The sequence below is a fragment of the Vulpes lagopus genome, chromosome 12, assembly GCF_018345385.1.
Source record: "Vulpes lagopus strain Blue_001 chromosome 12, ASM1834538v1, whole genome shotgun sequence".
In the NCBI taxonomy this organism is placed as follows: Eukaryota; Metazoa; Chordata; class Mammalia; order Carnivora; family Canidae; genus Vulpes; species Vulpes lagopus.
The window spans coordinates 10,533,395-10,553,654 of record NC_054835.1 but is presented as its reverse complement, the minus strand read 5'-3'; the positions used below and the strand labels follow the sequence as shown (position 1 = coordinate 10,553,654).

The 20,260-nt window shown below is 59.0% G+C and overlaps 1 protein-coding gene across 2 annotated transcripts in view; it reads left to right on the top strand.

The window, feature by feature from the left end:
* Positions 1-20,260, top strand: part of COL5A1 (collagen type V alpha 1 chain) — a 152,861-nt gene that overhangs the window by 39,976 nt on the left and 92,625 nt on the right. For both annotated transcript variants that reach the window (XM_041724123.1, XM_041724122.1), the window contains exons 3-4: positions 2,875-3,088; positions 4,065-4,227. In XM_041724123.1, coding sequence (XP_041580057.1) covers positions 2,875-3,088; positions 4,065-4,227 — 377 coding nt within the window. The remainder of the gene's footprint in view (positions 1-2,874; positions 3,089-4,064; positions 4,228-20,260) is intronic.

Here is a 20,260-nt window from a genome sequence, read left to right as displayed (position 1 = left end):
TTGCCTGGGGGTCCCCTGGCCTTGCCACCCTCTGCCCAGGGGCAGGGGACATGGTGTCAAGGGAAGACAGGCCTGATACCCTAGGAGATGCCATCGTGGGCCCTCGAGAATGCAGGAAGCCATGTGTCCCATCAGGGCCGCCCCAATTTCCTGGATGGGCATCTGCCCTGGGGCCCAGTACTGGGTGCTCCTGCAGCCATGGAACCGGCACGGCCACATCCTCGCTGCCCCCTCTGAAGACTCTAGAACATGGCAGGCTTCCCCACGATCACAGGCTTCCTCTGTGATCTCCTCTGTTCTTGTGCTTCAGATTGGGGCCCTCTCTCCATTTTGTCCTCTACCTGGCAACCTCATGGCCACTGAGATGCCCTTCATGTTCAGGACCTGAAGCAGGGGTGGGATGTGACCACAACCCCTGCCCACTCCTTAGGCCTTTGCCCCAGACCTTCCCTGCAGGTGGGCCTGGGCCCCCACATCAGCTCCTGTCCAGTAGAACGTCCCATCCAGGAGCTGCTGGCATAGGGGACTCGGTTTAACAGATGCTTTTATTAAGCTCCTACTGTATACCCAAACTGTCCCAGTGCCCTTAAGCCTCAGCACAGCGAGAAGGAAACGACCTCAGGAAGCAATTGGGGCTCTGCCTGAACCTGCCTCTCTCCTTTATGACTTTGAGAAATCAAGTAGGAAGAGTGGGACCCAGACACAGTTCCCCTGATGGCCCAGACGGTGTGGGTCAGCATCCGGCTCACGTCATGCCTGGCCTAGGCCATCTCTGGAGTGACAATTCAGCCACTGTTGTTTTGCTAGCAGGGAGATTCGTGTCAGACATAATGTACCCCCTCAGGCACTCTGAGCTGAGATCTACCCCCAGGGATGTGTGAACCCTGGGTCGTGGCATCCTCACGAGCTGGAGAGAGTGGGCCGTGGCCGTCCCAGGCTGTGCTCTGTGCCAGGAAGGGGGCGCCCCCTATCTCTGCCCTTCTCTGTATTTAAGACGGGATGACAGCTGTAGGGTGTCTGAGCTGGGGATGGGGCAGGTGACCCTAGAGATGAGCGCTGCCCTTGATGTGAGCAGTGGCCTCCCCAGGGCCTCAGGTTGACACCCCCCGCCGGGCCCTTTGGTGCCCTTTCACCCCCAGGGACCCAACGGGGTCCCGAGGTCCTGCCCTGGCCTTGCTGCAGAGTGTCCCCTTTGGTGGTTCTGCTGGTGGCTTCTCTGACTCCTGTACATCCCCCATTTGGAGGATGGTGCAGAGCTGGTGGCTGTGACTGCTGATCTCTGCACACCTCTTCCCAAAGGCTTCCTGTCTGTATGGAAGGGTGGCCTGGGTGGCTCCTCAGGGAAACCAGCCTGTCCCAGTGGAGGGAGAGGCCAGGGCACCCCACGTGGCAGATGGACAGATGCAGCCTGAGCCCCAGGCAGGGGGCCCTGGGGCTCTCCCTGAGGGTGTCTGAGCTGGGGCTTTGGGGCCTGTGGGGCTGACTTTTCAGCGGCCTTCTTTCTCCCCCTTGGGACCTCACAGGAGTCCCTGAGCTGGCCTTGGAGGGCCAGTCGGTCTCCCTGTAGGGGGCAGCTGTGGCCTCTCTGGCCCTTGGCTCACCCTGGCAGCCCTCCCCAACCTGGGTCCTGCAGAGGTCACGGAGGTCACACTGCCCCCTACCCCCACCCCCAGGGGAGCCTTAGGATGCCCTGGGCCTGGTGCCTGGGGGCCCCCTGGTCCCCAGCATGTGCCCCTCCAGTGAGCAGCCGCCGAGGCCAGCTGCCTGGCCACATGGCACTTCTGTCAGCAGAGGGCGCCCATGGATAGCGTCCCTGCTGGAAGCTGCAGGGACCCCAGCTCTGTTGCCCCCCCGGGCCTCTGCCTGGCTGCTTGACCTTGTGAACAGTGGGTCTGATAACAGGGTGACCCATTCCCCAGGCCCATTAGCCCGGTTCACAGCCCCTCTAGAGTGAGGGTGCTTGTGCCGACGCCTCTCCGGGCACTGCTCCTCCCGGCAGGTCTCCAGGTGGTGGCTCCCCTGTGGAGGGAGGGACTGGCCACGCTCTCCGCCCCCCACCCCCTCGCCACCCGGGCCCTGGGCAGAGCTGCTGTCCTCGCCAGGGGGATGGATGGGTGAGGGATAGGTTGGGATTTCCCATGGTGGTGGTCGAGGCGGCGCAGCCGTGTGGGCAGGTCTGGGGTATGCACTCGGCGGGGCTGGCCCGGGTCTGGCAGTTCATGACTTTGTGTTGTTTCTGTCTTGAGTTGTAAGGAGCATTGCCTGCCATTAACATACGGAGTTTGTCTTTTTTTTCTTCCTTTTTAAAATTTGGGTTGAAGTCTTTTGATTTTTTCCTACTGTAAAAAAAAATTTATTTGAGAGAGAGAGCACTAGCCAGGGGAAGGGGGCAGAGGGAGAAGGAGAAGCAGGGAGCCCCATGCAGGACTCGACCCCAGGACCCTGGGATCATGACCTGAGCTGAAGACAGATGCTTCACTGACTGAGCACCCCCAGTCGTCCTTCTTTCTACTTTTCTTCTGTTTTGTGTATCAGCCAGGAAATGTGGTCCCTGCCTCGGACCTTCCCTCCCCCTACTCTCTCTCCCGCTATTGAGCTATAGGAACTGAGGAGATGACACTCAGGGCTCACTGCTGGAAGGACCACTCAGGTTTGCACTTAAACTGTGCCTCCAAGAGGGTGGGCTTGGTCATGTGGTGCTAGGGAAGGGCTGCAGGAACAGTTTAGTAAGGGGCAGGTGTGCAGTAGCAGATGGCTGTGCACCACCATATGTACCACAAGTTGCCAGGTCCCCGAGCTGGTTTGTCTGTGGAGCTGTGGCTGGGTGTAGTTAGAGCTTCCCGACTGACTTCTTATCTCTGTCTACCGTTACAGCGTCTTCATTTCCGGAGGATTTCTCCATTCTAACCACTGTGAAAGCCAAGAAAGGCAGCCAGGCCTTCCTGGTCTCCATCTACAACGAGCAGGGCATTCAGCAGATTGGCCTGGAAATGGGCCGCTCTCCGGTCTTCCTCTATGAGGACCACACAGGGAAACCAGGCCCAGAGGATTACCCCCTCTTCAGGGGCATCAACCTGTCGGATGGCAAGTAAGTGGGCACTGCTCAGTGACCCAGTCCTACTGCTCCTGGGGTTCTGGGCAGGCCAACTGAAGCCTGCTGGCAGGTGAGGGACCTTATGGCAGGATGTGCTTTATGAAAAGCAGGATGGTGCCACCATGTCCATAGGCGGGCACCAAGCAGAGATGGGACTAGGCTCAAGTTCGGGGGGCCAGGGTCCTGGTCTTAGGACATGCTCCCTGCCATCTTCTCCCTGGGCCTCTGCTTCCCCTTCAAGTGCATTGTAGTATCTCAAACGCTAGACTCCTAGTCTCACAAGCGACATAAAAGATTGTGCAGTTGTATCCCACTCCTTCTAGGGTATGGACCCATTGGATGTGTGGGCAAATGATTTAAAAAAAAGAAAGAAAAAGAAAAGTCTTTCCAGAATTTCTTTGTTGGGGACCTACCTAAATGCTGGGAGTATGAATGTCAGCTCTTTCACGGCTGACATATCTGAGGCCATGTGCGTGATCCTGGAAGCCCCTCAGGAGGTGGTTCCTTCCATCCATCCTTTCATCCATCCATCCATCTATCCATCCATCCATCCATCCATCCTTCCTTCCTTCCTTCCATCCCACCACTTCCCAGCAAACCCCACATTCTCCAGCCACCTGCAGCTCCCCACAAGGTTTTGGGGGGGTTCACTGAGACAGAACTATGGGATACCCCCTGCTCTTGGCCTGTTGGCGAGCCTGCACTCAGGGTGGCCCAATGAGCTCCCAGGTCCAGATAGGTGAGCTCGTCTGGGAGGCGAGAGGTGGAAGGCCTCCATAGCCTGAGTGGGTCTCCCAGGGGTACACTGTGTGGCTGGCATCTGCGCCCAACCTGGTCTGATGGCAGAGGCTCAGTTCAGAGCTGCCCAGCCCCACCACAACAGTGTAGGAAATAGTGGTTTGCTGCAGGTCCCCTGCGCTGGCATTCTGGAACACAAGCCCCCTCACTCACCTGGACCATTCCTTTGCAGGTGGCACAGGATCGCTCTCAGCATCCACAAGAAAAATGTCACCTTGATCTTGGACTGTAAAAAGAAGACCACCAAACCCCTGGACCGCAGTGATCACCCCATGATAGATGTCAATGGCATCATCGTGTTTGGCACCCGGATCCTAGATGAGGAAGTATTTGAGGTGAGGTGGAAGGGAGGCTGTCCCAGGGCCTCCTGGGATGTGTGCTGGTGAGTGGTCACTCCTGGATACAGCCACCATGGCTGCTGTTGGCTGCCTATCTCCTCCTCGGGGACAGCTGGCATTTCAACGTGGCCTCCGCTGCTGTCCCAAGAAGTGTTTGTAGCCTGTGGGAGTGCAGAGGCTACATGAGGACAGCAGGGTCCCCCCTCACCTGAGGACTTCAGGGACGAGCTTGGCAAGGGCAGGGCTTTGGTGAGTGTGGCCCAGGGCTCGTAGACACATGTGGACTCCTGACTTCTGGTATCTGAGGGTCGTCCCGGAAAGGGGTCAGCTGCAGGTAGGGGGACAGTAGGCCGGAGCTGGGCTGGGGGTGGGAACCACCAGCCTTCGGAAGTGCCCTACCTATGCCCTTGTGCAGCCTGGAGACTGGCTTCCCAGGGAAATGCCTCAGGGACGGGGAAGGGGGCTGAGCAGAGTGCACCTGGGAGCCCCCACTTCAACCTGCAGTCTTGCATTTGTCTCCTTTGAAGATTGGGGTTCAGCGTAAGACAGCATTATAGGACTCTGTCTTACCGGAAGGAGGTCACCTCTGCAGAGGACCAGTGGTTCCCAGATGCCCCAGGGGAGCACCCTGGAATCACCTGGGGACCCTTGAAAGTTCAGATGCTTAGGCTTTGATCCTGAGGTTCCCAGGCCTCAGACCTGCAGCAGGGCTCTGGGATCTGCATTCAAGAAGGCTCTTCAAGTGGCCTGTGGCCCCTCTGGCTTGGGCGAGGTGACAGCCAGGACCCCTCCACTGGACTTCTTTCTTTTTCATATTCGGGCTCTCTGGAAGGAGATTTGGCTGCCCCCAGGGCACCATGGCTAAAGCGTCTTTGGAGACCACCACACTGGATGGTCTCTGAGGGCTGTCCCAGCTCTTGGATTTCATCCTTGGGATCCCCAGGGACAGGAGGATGGTGCAGCGTTTCCCCTTGACATTCCTGAGCGCCAGCATGTGCTCCCTGGAAGTGCGCACCCCCTTGGCCATGTTTGGGAGGCCTGCCCTCTGCCCATCAGCCCTGTGCTCACATCTGACATGGGGTCTCAGATCTGTGCATCTCCTTGGTGAATTGAGACCCGTCCCAGGCTGGACAGGTGTTGAGTGGATCCCGGTGCTCTGTGGGGGCACCAGAGGGAGAGAGTGTGCACCCATGGTTCCCATTTCTATTCTAGTTACGGCGACGCCTCTGAAGGTTCCAGGGTCAGCTGGTGGGGATGTGGTCAGGCCATAGCTTTGCGCAGGTGAAGAATAACTTTCCCAAAGTCTCACGTTTCTGAAAAGTCATCATGGGGCATGTGGTGTGACCACGAGACATCTCAGGAGGGCGGCTGGCCTGGGGCAGGCCCTCTCCTCTGTTGCATGCTGGATTTGGGGCCTCCGGCAAGTTGCTCTAGTACTTCTTAGCCTCAGCTTCCCCGTCTGCCATGGGATCATGAGTGCACTGTGTCACATGGCTGTGGCTCACTGCGTCCCTCAGGGTAAGTGCTTGACGAGCGTTAGCTGCTGGGTTTGGATTTGAGATCAGCTCCAAGGCATGTGGAAAGGCAGGACAGAGCCCAGTAGGTATGATGGACAAGTGAGGATTCAGAACAGCCACGGCTCCCGGAAAACAGGGTGAGAGGGCTGCAAAGAGAAGGCTGGGAGCTGGTGCATGAAGGTGGGTCCAGGGTCTCCAGTGGGTGTGGCAGGCCTGGGTGTGGCAGGCCTCGGCGTGTACCGGGATGCAGGGTCGGATGGAGCCCGGAACCTGCTGGGGCTGCCACGTCCTGCAAGTTCTACAGACCCTCCCTCTGGGCACATTTCTGACCAGACTTGCCCAGAAACCTGGGATGAATTATTGCAGGATGGCTGGGGCTGTGAAAGCCACCTGGGGTGGCTTTGGGGCTCTCCTTGGGGAGCTGTCTTGGGGAGTCAGAGGCAAGGGGTCACACAGGCTGGGGTTGAGTTATTGCCGGTATAGATCCCTTGTGGGTGACAGGATCCAGGTGAAGCAGGGGACGTTGGTGAGCTTTAGGACTACCACCTGTATGATGTGGGGACCGGTAACAGCATTGCGAGGGATGTCAGGGGGCTCACTGGCGCCCATGTGTGAAGCCCGCGTGTGACGGGGAGCCAGGGTCACTGTGGACATACTGCCCATGTTCCTGTTGATTCAAGTCCTGGATCCGGAGGCAGGAAGGTGTGCTGGGGCTGGGCCGTGGCATTGCGGGCTTGAATTAATTTCCTGCGTGGTTGCTTTTCTGTGCTGGGTGACATCTCTAATTTCTGGTGCCTCTTGAGTGCTCACGTGTGCCTGTTACTGTACAGATAAGCTGTATCTAGCTTTATGAGAATCAGGATCCTACAGCAAATCTTGCTTCCCTGGTATTCTGACGGAGCCCGAAGGAGCTGTGTTCCCAGGAGCAGAAATACGGACACCGTGTTGCCGTAGGGAGGCACTGGGAGAGGTCGGGGTCCCAGTCCCTGCCGTACCGCTTACCGCTGGCGGATGTGGGGTGGGCTGCGTTCCCTGCCCCAGACTTGGGGTGCCCGTCTGCGACACAGGTTGGCGGTCATGTACACCCCGCAGGGCGTGGGAGAGATGCGGCAGAGGCTTCTCACTGTGGCTGTGGATGGAGACTGCAGGTCGGGAATGCGTTGGGAAGGGCTGGCGTCCTGTCTGGGCCCTCGCGGCTGCCAGGAATGGGAGGTTTTGTGGATGGCGAGGTGTTCATGCTCTGTGGGAGCTGTTTTCCCAGACCCGGGCTTTCCTGGCTGTTAAGCCCGCTCACTGTGGAAAAGGTGATCTTTCTCTTGCAGCGGAGACCAGGGATAGGGGGGATGCGGTGGTGCCTCAGTGGCTTCGGAGCATTTTATCTTGCTCTTCTCTTCCTGAAGTGGTGATGGATGGAGCTGGGTGCGTTGGGTCTCATGGCAAGGAAGGAAGAGTAATACTTTTTTTTTTTCTTTTGAAACAGAAGTGACTTCACTCTCCTCCAGATTTCAAATAATGGCCTTCCCCATCTTCTCTTGGCTTCTCTGGAAGCTCTTCTGAACGGGGAAGGGGGGCGGCACTGTTGAAAAATATTTCTCCAGCAGCCTTGTTCTTCCCCTGGAAGGATGCCTTCCCCTCATTAGAAGCTGCTTTGTCCCACAGCTCCACAAGGGCCTGGGTGCGCAGGAAGGATCTGGGGTGCCCCAGGGAGTGCCCATCAGCACCGGCGCACACCCTAAGTACCATGCATACACCCTGAGTACCTGAGTACTGTTCCCAGATGGAGGTTTATGAAACTCCAGGGAGCCTGTTGGGGCTCCAGGGGTTTTCCTGGGGTGCATGAGGCCCCACAGGGGCCGCCTTGTCCAAAGTGAAGTGCTGTCTGGGGCTCAAGGGTGGCACAGGGACCATTGGAGCCACGGTGGAGCCTTCCTCCCAGCAGTCACCTGGGGATGCCCCACTGGATGGGGGACAGGACGTCCTGGTCCCTCTGGAAGCCACCCCAGGAGGGAGGGAGATGAATACAAAGGTCCCACGGGCCTCGGGCCCCCTCCACTTCCTTTCTGGCTGATAACCAGGGGCCATTTGCTAAACCTCTCCAAGCCCACGTTCTCATCTGGAAAATGGGTGAGTAATTCTAACGCTGTGGATGGAATCTGTGACATGCTGGCACCCCCCCGGGCCACTGTAAACCTCGCTGACCCAGACCCTTGGTGGTCGGAGCCAAGGCCATCCTGAGGCCCCTCTGGCCCTTGGTCACTGTTCACCTGCCAGAGGCCTCACCAATGGTTGTGAGTCACACACACTGTCTATGTGGCAGCTTGGGGTCACTGCCGTCCCTTCCCTCCTCTTGTCCAGACTCAGCTTGCAGGTCCAGTGCCAGGACCCTGGCCTCAGAGATAAGGGTCTCCAGCTTGGCAGACAGGGAGCCCATCTGGAAGGGCTGGCTGAGGGCATGTACACCTGAGCTGGGGTTAGCGCTCCTGGGCCCTGCCATCCCCGACCCCCTGGGGCATGAGCTGTGAGTGGCTATCCTTGCCCCTACTCCCTCCCCGGCAGGGCCCGCCCCCTGCCCCCGGTCAGGCGGCCAGGCCATCCTAGGGGTGGGGTGGGGTGAGCCAGAGGGGCGCAGGCTGGCTGTCCTGGCTGCTGCCTTGCCGCCCGGCTCGTAGATCCCTGGCCACACGTTCTGAGGTGCAGAGCACACTCTGCAGGGCTGCTCTGGGGTGCTGGGCCACCCCTGTATCCTGGGGCATTGTGTGTCCCGTGTCTGTGTGCTGGAGTCCCGGGGCCTCACTCCTGCCCCCCTCCCTGGTGGACTGAGGGCCCACTGTGAGGGGAGGTCGGGACTGTTGGTCAGAAGTGGGGTCTGGCGGGCCTCCTCGTGCAGGAAAAAGTCTTGTTTTCCTCCAGGGCTTAGGAACGAGCTTTGTGTTTTTGGAAACATGGGCGAGAGTGCCAGGGAGAGTGAGTATATCTGGCAGGAGGTGGGAAGTGGTTGTTTTCCTTCCGTGGTGGAGCCAGGTGGGAGGCCAGCCAGGTCGGTGCTGGCCTGTGGGCCCGCGACCATACCCGCCAAGTGCTCTGCCCTCCCATCAAGCCTTGCCACTCCCGGGATGCTGGCACCAGAGAGGACGAACAGCCTGTGGAGGTTACCCAGCAAAGCTACAGGGGAGCAGGGCTGGGTCCCGGATCTGTGGTTGCCGGGAGCCTGACAGCCCTGCCCTGATGTCACGACACAGAGCGGGGTGCCACCCTCCCAGCAGCCTGTGCCTCTCTCTCTAACCCCTGACCAACGAAACCGGGACCTCAGAACCCTGGGTCCCCCCTTCCCCAGCCAGGGAATCCCAGGGGGCTCCTGATGATGATGCTGGTAGGAGCTTGTTCCCATGGGAACATCACACTGCCCTGACCTGTGGGGTCTGTGAAGGCCCAGAACCTTCCAGGAAGAGCCAGCACAAGCTGCTTGCAGGGTCACCGGCAACCTGAGCTGGCCTTCTCTCGTCCCCCGGCCCCTGCTCCAAGACACAGGCTGATTGGGAGACCCGGCATACCCCTGCCCACCCCGGGCTCATCTGCGGGCCTGGCACTGGCGGCTATTCCACATGGAGGGGTCTGGAAGGTGGGGCTCGGCCAGGGGAGGAGAGGGCCTCTGTGGTAGGAAGACCCTTCTCTTCGGTGGTTAACGGGGGAATAGGAGGGGGGCCCACCCCGGGGATGGAGAAGGGGATGGGGGATGGGGAGCCAGGGAGTTCTGGGCCAGGAGCCAAACCCACTTCTAAGCTGTGGTATGTTTCAAGGGGCAACAAGACCAAACAGATGGTAAATGGGCTTTCTGTGCAAACCCTCGGGTGCCGGCGGGACAAAGATGGCATCACCCCCGAGGGACGGTCCTCCTGTCTGTCCACCCGCCTTTCATTTGGAAAGACAAGGGGTTTACCTCATCCTGATTCCCATTTTCCAGAGGCCTGGCTTTTCCACTGACATGTTCTTTCCTGGAATCCAGCTTTCCTGGGGCAGGAGCGGGCTTCTGCTGGGCAGGGCTTTCTCAGCCGTCCACAGGGCAGCCAGGATCCCCGTGGGGGTGCAGAGCTGCCCTCCCCCGATGGGTCCAGGCTGTGACCTCTGAGCCCCGGGCCTTTCCAGGGGCCATCCTGTCACCTGCCACAGGGCTGCATGCAGGGGACGCAGGGCTGAAGAAACCATGTCTGGTGGGCTCTGAGCCAATAGACGTGTAATCGGTCAATGGGGGACGGTCAAAGCGTGAGGAAATGCACAGGGATGGCAGGGCGAGCAGAGCATCTGGGCCGTGACTTGAGAGGTGCAGAGCTAGTTCCAGCACCTGCCCTGTGCCCTGTGGCCCCAGGGGCTACCTGCTGGGGGACCCATTGTCTCTGTGCTGCCCTATGACCCTGGGGGCTGCCTGCTGGGGGACCCGTTGCCTCCGTGGTGCCCCATGCCCTGTGGCCCCAGGGGCTGCCTGCTGGGGGACCTGTTGTCTCTGTGATGCCCTGTGCCCTGTGACCCCGGAGGCTGCCTTCTGGGGGGCTGGTTCTCTCCGTGGGCACCAGGGCAGCAGCATGGCCCAGCGGGATCTGAAGCACCTCCCTCCTGTGCTTTGTTGTTCATCTGTTCCATCAGCATCCCTACCGTCATTTTGACCCAAATTTCTCTGTGGAAAGGAACCCGCAGAGGTGTTCTGGAATGTGCTTATCCTGTCCTTGGAAGGTGGCCGAGAGCGGTGCATCTGTGGGGCTGGTGGGACCCAATCCGAGCTCATACTCAGGCACCAGGCAGATGTGACACAGGGAATCTGCCCCTGTGCCCCCCGCATCCCCACCAGTCAGCGGTGTTCAGTCTGGCATCCCCTGCACCCCCTGTCCCCATCCCCCCTCCTGGTCCCTGAGTGTTTCTCCAGTTGGTGTGGCCAGTTAGACCCATGCTGGGAGCAGGAGGGGCCAGCCTCTGCAGCAGACCCGGCGGGGACTGTGGCTCTGTCTGGAATACCTGCCAGCATGTTCCATTGCTCTGCTGTGAGACTGGTGCTGCAGCCTGAGCCCGCGCCAGATGTGGTCCTCCTGTCTGTGCCCCAAGCCCAAGCTGTGCGACTGCGCAGGCATTCTGAGCACAGGACTCCATCCCTGCCCTGCCCTGCCCTGGCCAGGCTGGCATGGTCCAGTGTGTAGGCCCTCTGACTGGCATGCAGGACAGCAGAGGAGGGAGCCTGCCTGCATGGCACGCTGTCCCTGGTCTAAGCCCATGTACCCTGACTTTAGATGGGGCCGTGGAAGCCCCCAGATAAGTCATGGGCCTGAGGTAGGGCCCTGGGGGAGAGGGCCACAGATCACACCTCTGTGATCGCAGATTGTGCATCCTGGGTGGGCCTTGCAGCCGCCAGAGTACTGTGTCCATATGACTGTCCCCAGGCTCACATCTCCCCAGTCCCTGACTTTCCTTAGTGTCCCTCTCAGCTTCCCCTAGGAGCACCTCCCTGCATTGTCTGGCCATGTGAGGCCCTGCCCCGTGCCCACCCAGGCAGGTCTCAGGTGGGGATCCCCGGGGTTGCAGCAGGGGCAGGAGTAGGCGAGGTCAGAGTCTCTTGGCCAGGTCTGCGGCGCTGCCCACGTCCCAGGAACCTTCCCTAATTCCTGGTAAGGGCAGGGATACTGCAATTCCCACGAGTCTCCACAATGTGGTGGCTCAGAAAGATAGAAATTGAGTTTCTCCTGGTCCTGGAGGCCAAGAGTCTGATGTGTGCTCCCTCCAGAGGACTCGGGGGTGGGAGTCCTTCCTGCCTCTCCCAGTGCCTGGTGGCCCTGGCGTCCCATGGCTCTTGGTTCCATCCTTAAAGCTCTGATTCCATCTGCACGTGGCTTCTCCTCCCTTGTCTGGCTGCTCCTTGTCTGTCTTCTAAGGAAGGACACTTCCCAGGGGACTTAGAGCCACCATCATCCAGGACAGTCTCACCTCGAGACCTTTAACTTCCTAATGGCTGCAACGACCCTGTTCCCAGATAAGGCTCTGTTCCTAGAGTTTGGGGGTTCAGACTTGGAGCTGTCTTTTGGGGTCACTATCTAGTGTGGAAGGGGGTTCACCCAGGAATCCCTCTAGGGGGATCCCTGGGTGGTGCAGCGGTTTGGCACCTGCCTTTGGCCCGGGGTGCGATCCTGGAGACCCGGGATCGAATCCTACGTCGGGCTCCCTGCATAGAGCCTGCTTCTGCCTGTGTCTCTGCCTCTCTGTCTCTCTCTGTGTGACTATCATGAATAAATAAAATCTTAAAAAAAAAAAAAAAAACTTAAAAAAAAAAAGAATCCCTCTAGGGCATGTGTGGTGCTTAATTAAGAGCTCTTCTCTGGGCTTGACCATTTGGTTGGTTTCAAATTGAGGCTTCTTGGGCTGTTGAGTCGGGTCTGGCCAAGGAGGCAAGATGGTAACCTCTTCCCGGCTTGGACAGGCGACTGACTGGCCCATGAGGACGATGTGCAGGGCGTTGGAGATATTTTTATCTCCAGTTCAGGTCCAGCAAGGGCTGGGCAGTGGACAGTGCTGGGCCTGGACTCCTGCCTAGTGTAGGTGGCCAGCAGCCTGCTGGCTGGGGGTCAGTGACCAGCTGGGCGTTGGGCGGGATGGCTCTCTAATGGAGGCGGGAGCTAGGTGACAGTGGGTCTCATGTCACTGATGTCTTTGCCGAGGGGCTTCCCTGGGATTGTGCCTCGAGTGGTTGGGGTGTTTGGGGTGGGGACCAAGCTCTGAGGATGTGCCCCTGGAGCTGGCCTGGGTTATGCTGGGTGCTCATGATCCCTGTTGAGCAGAGCAGCTGGGGTGGGCCGTCCCCTCTATATGGGGTGGGGGGCGGCAGTGGCACCTAGGATGGGTCAGGGAGACCCCACAGAGTCAGGCAGGCCCTGCTTCTGCCCACGTGCTATGGGGCCTGGCATCTCCTGCTTCCTGGCCTGAAAGGGCTTCAGGTTTGTTCCATGGAAACTGAGCAGCAGGACCCTGTCCCAGCCTGGGGGGCTGATGCAGGGCCAGAAGCCCAGCCTTTGTGATGTGCAGAGTCTGTGGGGAGGATTGGCGCTGGGGTTCCAGGGAGGGAATGCCATTTCAAGGTCATCTGCACTGCTGCGGCGGTACGGGTACGGGTAGGCCCATTGGTGTAGGGGAGGAGGATCGATGGCCTTCCTGGAGGGGCAGGGCATTGCAGCCGATGCTTCCAGATGATGCCGATACTTCCAGATGGAGTCCTGCTCTATAGCCCATGGTGGTGCGTGGCGGTGGTTGAGGAGAGCCCCCTTGCCTGTGCTTGGAGCCACCTGTGTTAGTGACCAGAGGGCAAGGGGCCACGCTGTGTGTGTAGAGGGGACTTTTTCTTTCCTGCTGCCAGCTGTCAGGGCCGTGGGGAAGCTGCAGCCTCACCCTGGCTTCCACTTGCCGTTGGCCCAGGTTTGGGCTGGCCTGGGACTCAGTTTCCTTGTGCAGCAGATGGGGCTGCCATTGCGAGTGTCCAGGGAGATGGTGCCTGATGACACTCTCAGCCCAGCCGCGCTCCTCATCCCACGTGCTGTTGGTGGGCCCACCACTGTGCACATGTGTTGCCATGAATTGCCAGACTCTCCGCACTGCGCTGGGGGACACGAGCTGTGCATGTTGTGGTCTCAGTGATGACGAGGATTGTTACTGGCACTACCATCCCTGTGTCACAGGTGGGAGAGTCAGAGTGGGGTGGGCAGGCCTGCAAGGCCAGTCGGCAGGTGGGGGAGCTGGCATCCACCCCAACCTGCAGCTGGCCCATGCACAGGCTGCAGTCATGGAGGTGTTTGGAAGCTCTCAGTGCTGGGAGGACAGGTGCCGTGAGGCCCGCATCTCATCACCCCTGCGTCCAAGGAGCCCGGGCAGCAGCTCGAGTGAGGAGGCTTGTCCAGAAACCCCAAGGCCCTGGATGGGGCAGTGACTGTGCCTCCAAACCTACTCCCTGTGTTCTGTTTGGAAAAGCAAATCATAGTAAGAGCCCTCCTGGAGTTAAGGAGGGTGCCTCCTGCCCTGACTGCCCATAGTCTCATCCTGATCGTGGCCCCGTCGGTTCTTCATAGCAGCCCAGGACGAGGAGTGTGTGCCATGTTGGCTTCTCAGTGCTCATGGGCTGCCTCGGTTCCAGAGAGGGAAGGCCACCTGCCCAGGGTTGCACAGCAGGGAATTGCAGGGCTGGACTTGGCGCCCAGGTGTGAACCCTGTCCTGGATCAGAAGGATATTCCAATTTCCCTGTGAGTTAGCCGCACTGACCCAGCCCGTCTCTGTCGTGTCCAGCAGTGGCTTTTTTTTTTTTTTAAGATTTTATTCATTTATTCATGAAAGACACAGAGAGAGAAAGACGGAGACATGGGCAGAAAGAAAAGCAGGCTCTAGGCAGGGAGCCTGACATGGGACTTGATCCCGAGACCGGGGATCACACCCTGAGCCAGGGACAGGTGCTCAACTGCTGAGCCACCCAAGAGTCTCCCAGCAGTGGCTTTTTGCAGCTGGGGGTGGGGGCAGGTTGGGCTATAGCACAGGACCCTGGCTGGAGCCATGGCCCTGTTGGTGCCTGGCCCTCACCCTGCAGCCTGAAGTGAGGGTGGATTGTGGTGCAGCGTCCTCTCAGTGGGGGGAGTGCTGGTCTGGGGCATGTGGAGCAGCCCGGCCTCCCAGCCACCCTCATAGCAGGGACAAGCGTGTTCTGCATGCAAGTGAGAACCTTCCAGTGGCTGTGCATGTGCAGAGGGACCCCAGTTAGGCCTGACTGTCATAGATGATGCCAAGTTACTTTTTTTGGTTGACAGATAAGTCTCAGAAAGGTCTTTTAAGCTTGGACCATGCTCTGGAGCCAAGGAAATGAAATTCAGTGGGGGATGAATGTGTTTCTGCATTTGGGTTCAAAACAGCCAGCTATGCCCGAGTGGACCAGGGGGATGGTGGCGAAGCATGTCCTGTGGAGAAGATGGAGGGGTCTGTGCATGCCATGTCCATTAGTGACTTCTGTGTGATATGGTGCTATGGTGATACATTTGGGACAGAGGGCTGGATGGTGGCTGGCGTGGACCGTGCCCAGTGGGGGCTGAGCTGAAGAGCTGGGGTTTGAGCCCAGGGTGGGCAAGGCGGGGTGGAGAGAGCTGGTGCCCAGGGGTGGAGAGACTCATCCAGGGGGATAGGGACCACATGGTGGCAGAGCGAGGACCCCAGAGAGGCTATGTGTGGTTGTGAACCTTTGGCATCTACCTCCTCTGCCTGAGCCCAGCTCTGAGGTCACCCCCTCCAGGATGCCTTCCTTGACACTCTCCCTCCCCTGCCCCAGGAGCTGGTCACTCGGTCACCTGGGCTGCCTCCTGAGGAAGCACTAAAGTTTGAGACTTGCAGCCAGAGACTCTGATTTCTTTGTGTCCATAAATGTCATGATGGGGGTGCTAAAGATGCTGAGTGAGTGAGTGAGAGAACGGCTAATCAGACTTTCCTGTAGGAGACATTGAAGAGACTTGGTCAGGGTTTGAGGGCTGATGGCATGGTGGTGGTAGTGCTGGTGTTGGTAGTAACGGTACTGGTGTTGGTGTTGGTAGTAATGGTAATGACGGTGGTAGTAACGGTGGTGGTGGTGGTGGTGGTAGTGATGCTGCTGTTGGTGGTGATGCTGGTAATGGTGGTGGTAGTGCTGCTGTTGGTGGTAATGGTGATGGTTAGTAATGGTGATGGTGGTAGTGATGCTGGTGTTGGTAGTGATAGTGGTGGTGGTGGTGATGCTGGTGATGCTGGTGGTGTTCATCTGCCCAGGCCCCCCGGGTGCCAGGCCCGCTGGGTTTTCCCTCACGTACCATCACACTCTGTCCTCATGACACTTCCGCCAGGCAGGCCTCATCATTGTCTTTCACAAGTGAACCAATGGAGGCCTAGCTCCAGGCCCCACAGCTGGTAGGAGAAAGATCCAGCACCCCAGCCATGGTGATTAGTGCCCCGTGCCTCTGTGCTGTGGTACCTGGGGCCCATGCTTTTGAGCAGTTTGTCACAAAGTACATGTCACTCATCTTGTGCTCAGAGATCTCCCCATGCCCTGTGGTCAGCTCAGTGTCCACGGGCTCACTGCTTTGAAAATCCAGAAGGAGGGCAGCCCGGGTGGCTCAGAGGTTTAGTGCCACCTTCAGCCACAGGGCCTGATCCTAGAGACCCGGAATCGAGTCCCACGTCGGGATCCCTGAATGAAGCCTGCTTCTCCCTCTGCCTGTGTCTCTGCCTCTCTCTCTCTCTGTGTCTCTCATGAATAAATAAAATCTTTAAAAAAAAAAAAAAAGGTCCAGAGTGGGAGGAAGTGACAGCTTCACTGGTGTGCTGCCCAGGGGGCAGGTGTGGACCTGTGTGGCTGGGCTGGTGGCTAAATGTCCAGAGTGAGGTGTCCAGGGCCACACCGCCGGTGGGGGAGGATGTGAGACTGGGCCCTGCAGGGAATCTCAGGGGCTTTTGAGGAGGCGGGCCTAATAGCCTGGCCCCGGCCACTGGCTCTGCTTCCTGTCCCTCACTCTGGGGATGGGCTGTTCCCTCTCTGAGTCCACTAAGCTGACCCTTCAGTCATTGTGGCCAGTTTCAGGGTCTGATGAGGCTGGGACTTGACACCCTACTCCCTGCCACTATGCCTGGGGCCTGTTGTGGAGATGCGTGTGTGAGCAGACACGACCCTAGACACCCTGCCTGGTGGCACAGGTCTAACTGAACCGGGACCAGAGGTGGCCATGTAGTGGGGAAGGTCACAGACTTGGACCACTGGCCAGGCAGCACCTGGAGGGGAGCAGGAGCAGTCTCCCGCCACGTGGACATATTTGCAGTGTTAAGCTTACTCTCAGACTCCATGGGTCCTCCAAAAATCATGGAAAAAGTTGTTTCAACCTCCTCTGGCTGGGGGCCTCTCTTTTCCAATGCATGTGAGTCACAGGTGAGTAGTCACATAGGATTTTAAATGTGGCTTATTGGGTCCCAAGAGCTTGAACAGAGAAATTACGGTGACCTTTTATGTGTGAAGTCTCCAGGGCACCATGGAAGGGGCTGTAGGAGGGCACCCTGGCATCCCCTGGCTGCTGCGTGTTGGTCACGGTGGCTGGAATCCCAAGGCTCCCCCGGGGAGGTGAGCTTTGCCAAGTGGACGATGGTGCTTCGTGCCTGTGTGCATCCCTGGAGCTCTGTGTGTCCCTGAGCTGAGTTACTTGTTGGCAGATGCTGTCCTGCCGCCGCTCCTGTTCAGAGACTGGGTGGGCTCCCCTCTCCCAGCAACCCCGAGCCTGGTGCTACTTCCCCCTCAGATGTGCATACTGTGGCTTGGTGCCTTTTGGGTTGGAATGGAAACACTGTATGCTAGTGTCCCCACTGCCTTCCTCCGCTGTTCAATGAGAGCCAACTGAGCTGGGACCCCTGTACGTCTCCATGGTGCAGGTGGCTGTGCCCCGGCGGGGAGTGGAGGCAGGGCCAGCTGCCCCTTGGGGATGACCTGGGAGTCCTGTTGAAAGGAGAGATGCTGAAATCCGGGCCCCGGGAGGAGATGGAAGGTGGCGTGTGACTGGAGGGGCAGCCGCATGGATGCGCCAGGTGGGGATGCCCCCTCCATTGGGCAGACTTCGACTTCTGGCTCCACAGCCCCCCCAAGGCTGCAGAGCTCTCCAACAAAAACTTTGCAATTTCCTCGGCTCACAGCAGAAATGCAGGCAGGATGAAATCTCATTATCGGAAAAGCAGAACCGACTCCCTCAGCAAAATGCTTGTGGCTCAGCGAGCGCCAAGGACAACATGAGCCCTGCTGCGTCCGAGTGCCTGATGCCGGTCTGTCCCCAGCAGGAGGAAGGCCGCTGATTGTCACCTCAGGCATCGAGGCTGTGCTGCGGAGCAGAGTGGCCTTGATGACCACCAGGCACCAGAGCAGAAGCTTCCAGGGGCTGGGCAGAACTTTGCTGACCTGACAGGGGGCAGACGTAAGGCATGTAGGAGGAGAAATCGGTGATTGGCATCAGAGCGAGGGAGACTGACAACAGTGAGCATGTGCTTCTCTGGCAGGGGGTCTGGGCCACCACCAGGTAAGCTGCGGCCCTAGGGCCCAGGGGTGGACTCAGGTGCTGCTTCCACCCTGGAGGCTCCTGTGCCCTTGCACCGGGCACCGGGGTAAAGCCACGATGGCTGGACAAGCAGGACACCCCACTTGAACTCCATGGAGGCCAGGCTGCTCTGGGGCGGCAGCTACAGCACAGTGATGGGAGCCCCTCACTCTGTACCCTTGTGAGAGAGATCCCGCCTCTCTGAGCCTCAGTGTGTGCACCTGCAAAATGGGGATAAGAGAAGACACAGGATGAGGCCACCTGTGTGAGTACAGAGGAGCCACGACGAGGCACATTGGAGCATGCCGTCGTGGGGAGGGGGCCAGGGTCTCCCACTGCAGCCCTGGGACTGGATGGCTGTTGCTGAGGGAGGGGACTGGGGTGCAAGTAGGACAGCTGCCCGGCCAGTGTGGGTGGGGAGCACGACGCCCACTGTCAGGCCATGAGTGGGGCAAGTGCCCTGTGCTTCTGTGGGGAGGCTGGAGGGCGCTGGAGGAGCTGCGTCTTTGGGGGGCCAGGGCTTTGTGCACAGCGAGGACAAAGCTAGGCAAGGCTCTGTGCAGGGGGAGGGCTTCTCCTGTCCCAAGGGTGGAGGGGCCGGTCCTCAGGGGCGGCCTGGGGTGGAGGGTATGGGGAGCAGTGTGATGGGGCTGCGAGTAGGGAGGCCTGAAGCCAGAGAGTGCAGGGGGAGACTGGTATGGTGTGGGAACGCTCCATGGACTCTGGCTGCTGTTGGGGAGGTGGCAGCGGCGGCTCAAGTGTAAGAGAGCGGTGGAATGCCACAGGAGTGAGGAACACGCAGTGGGTCCTTCTGGAAAGTTCCTGGACCCCACTGTCAGTTTCCCCATCTGTGAATGGGGGTTGTGGGGAGGCTCAGGAGAGACCCACCCAGGAGGTGCCCAGCCGCAGGCCTGTTGCTACTTCCTTCAGAGTAGAAGGACTCTTGGCCTTGGATCCTGGAGGCCACCTGCCCCTCAGGCCCCGGGGCCCACGGGGGGGACCTGCCCCCCTGACCTCACACTCCTAGTCTGTAAGGAGACCATTTACTATGTCTAGAGTTTTGACCTTTATAGCACAACCCTGTAAACCCTTTCTTAACCAGCATCTTATGGGGCAGCCTGGCATGTAAAACCTGTTGGGGACCCCAGGCTCCTGCGTGGGACACCTTTTGAGAAGCCGCAGCAGGGCTGACCTCCCAGGTCCCTGCATCTCAAGGGAGCCCAAGGGGCGGGGAGGCCGTGGGAGCAGGATGCCCAGCGCTCCCAGGTGTGCCCTGCCAAGAGAAGGCACCGCCCCAGGCGGTGAACAGCTCTTGGTTCTAGTTGGGTAACAATCTTGGTTACTGATGGGGTTCACAGAATCACTGAATCGTGAATCTCTAGGCCTTAGAGGGAGCCCTGCAGCCTGGCAGCTGACCTTTTCCTGGCTTGCCACTCCCGGGGACAGTGGGAGCATGGGCCATCCCAGGGAGTGGGCCTGGGCCAGAGTGGGAGGCCCCCTCCCCGCACTTGGTCACTCCTGGGTGCTCCTGCACACACACACACACACACACACACACACACACACACACGTACAACCCCAGACAACTCCAGATCTTGCAGGTGGGCCATAAATCTTGGAGTTTGGGGGTTGCTAGGCTAGTGTCAGGGCAGGGGTAGCGGACTCTTCCAAGGTCAAGGCCAGGCTGGTTGAGGGTTTCTAGTCAGAGTCCCCACCCCCCTGACCCCAGAGGATAGCTGGATGGGAAAAACCCTGGGCTGCCCTCACTGCTTCCAGGTGGCCAGGGAACCTGCTGGCAACTCTGACCTTTAGCCAGCCTCATAGAGCTGGTGTTTGGCTTCTGAGTGCCCCGGGCTGGGTCCTGAGAAGCTGCAGACCCAGGGCTTTGCCTTGTGTGCTCCTTGTATCCAGGGTGGGGCATCCCAATTTGGACCCTGGCTCCATCCAGCCTCCTGCCTCATTCCCCCAGACACAGACACAGGGTGGTTCTGCTGACCGTGCCCACCGGGCCCAAGGGGCCAAGTCTAAGTGCAGTGGGGGCCTTTGTGCTGGGCCCCCAGCATCGCCCACCAGCAGCCACTGAGAAGGGCTTTGCTGGGAAGGGGGACCCACGGAGTGAATCTTGGGGTCTGTGGTTTGGAGCTTGCCTCATATCACAGGGGCTGTCATGAAAATGCTCTCAAAATAGTCACAAAGTTGTGAGCATTCATGTGTGTCGTGTGAAAGACAGCATGAACTAGCTTAGAGCCAGCCAAGGGGCGGGCAGTCTCCAAGGTGCTGGGTCACAGCTGCTGGAGGCCCCTGGGCTGGGAAGGATCCTCAGGTTGTGTCTGGTCCCTGGGGGACAACATCTCTGCAAAGAGCACATGGGTATTCGACACTCCAACCTAAAAAACTGCGTGTGCAGGGAAGGGGTT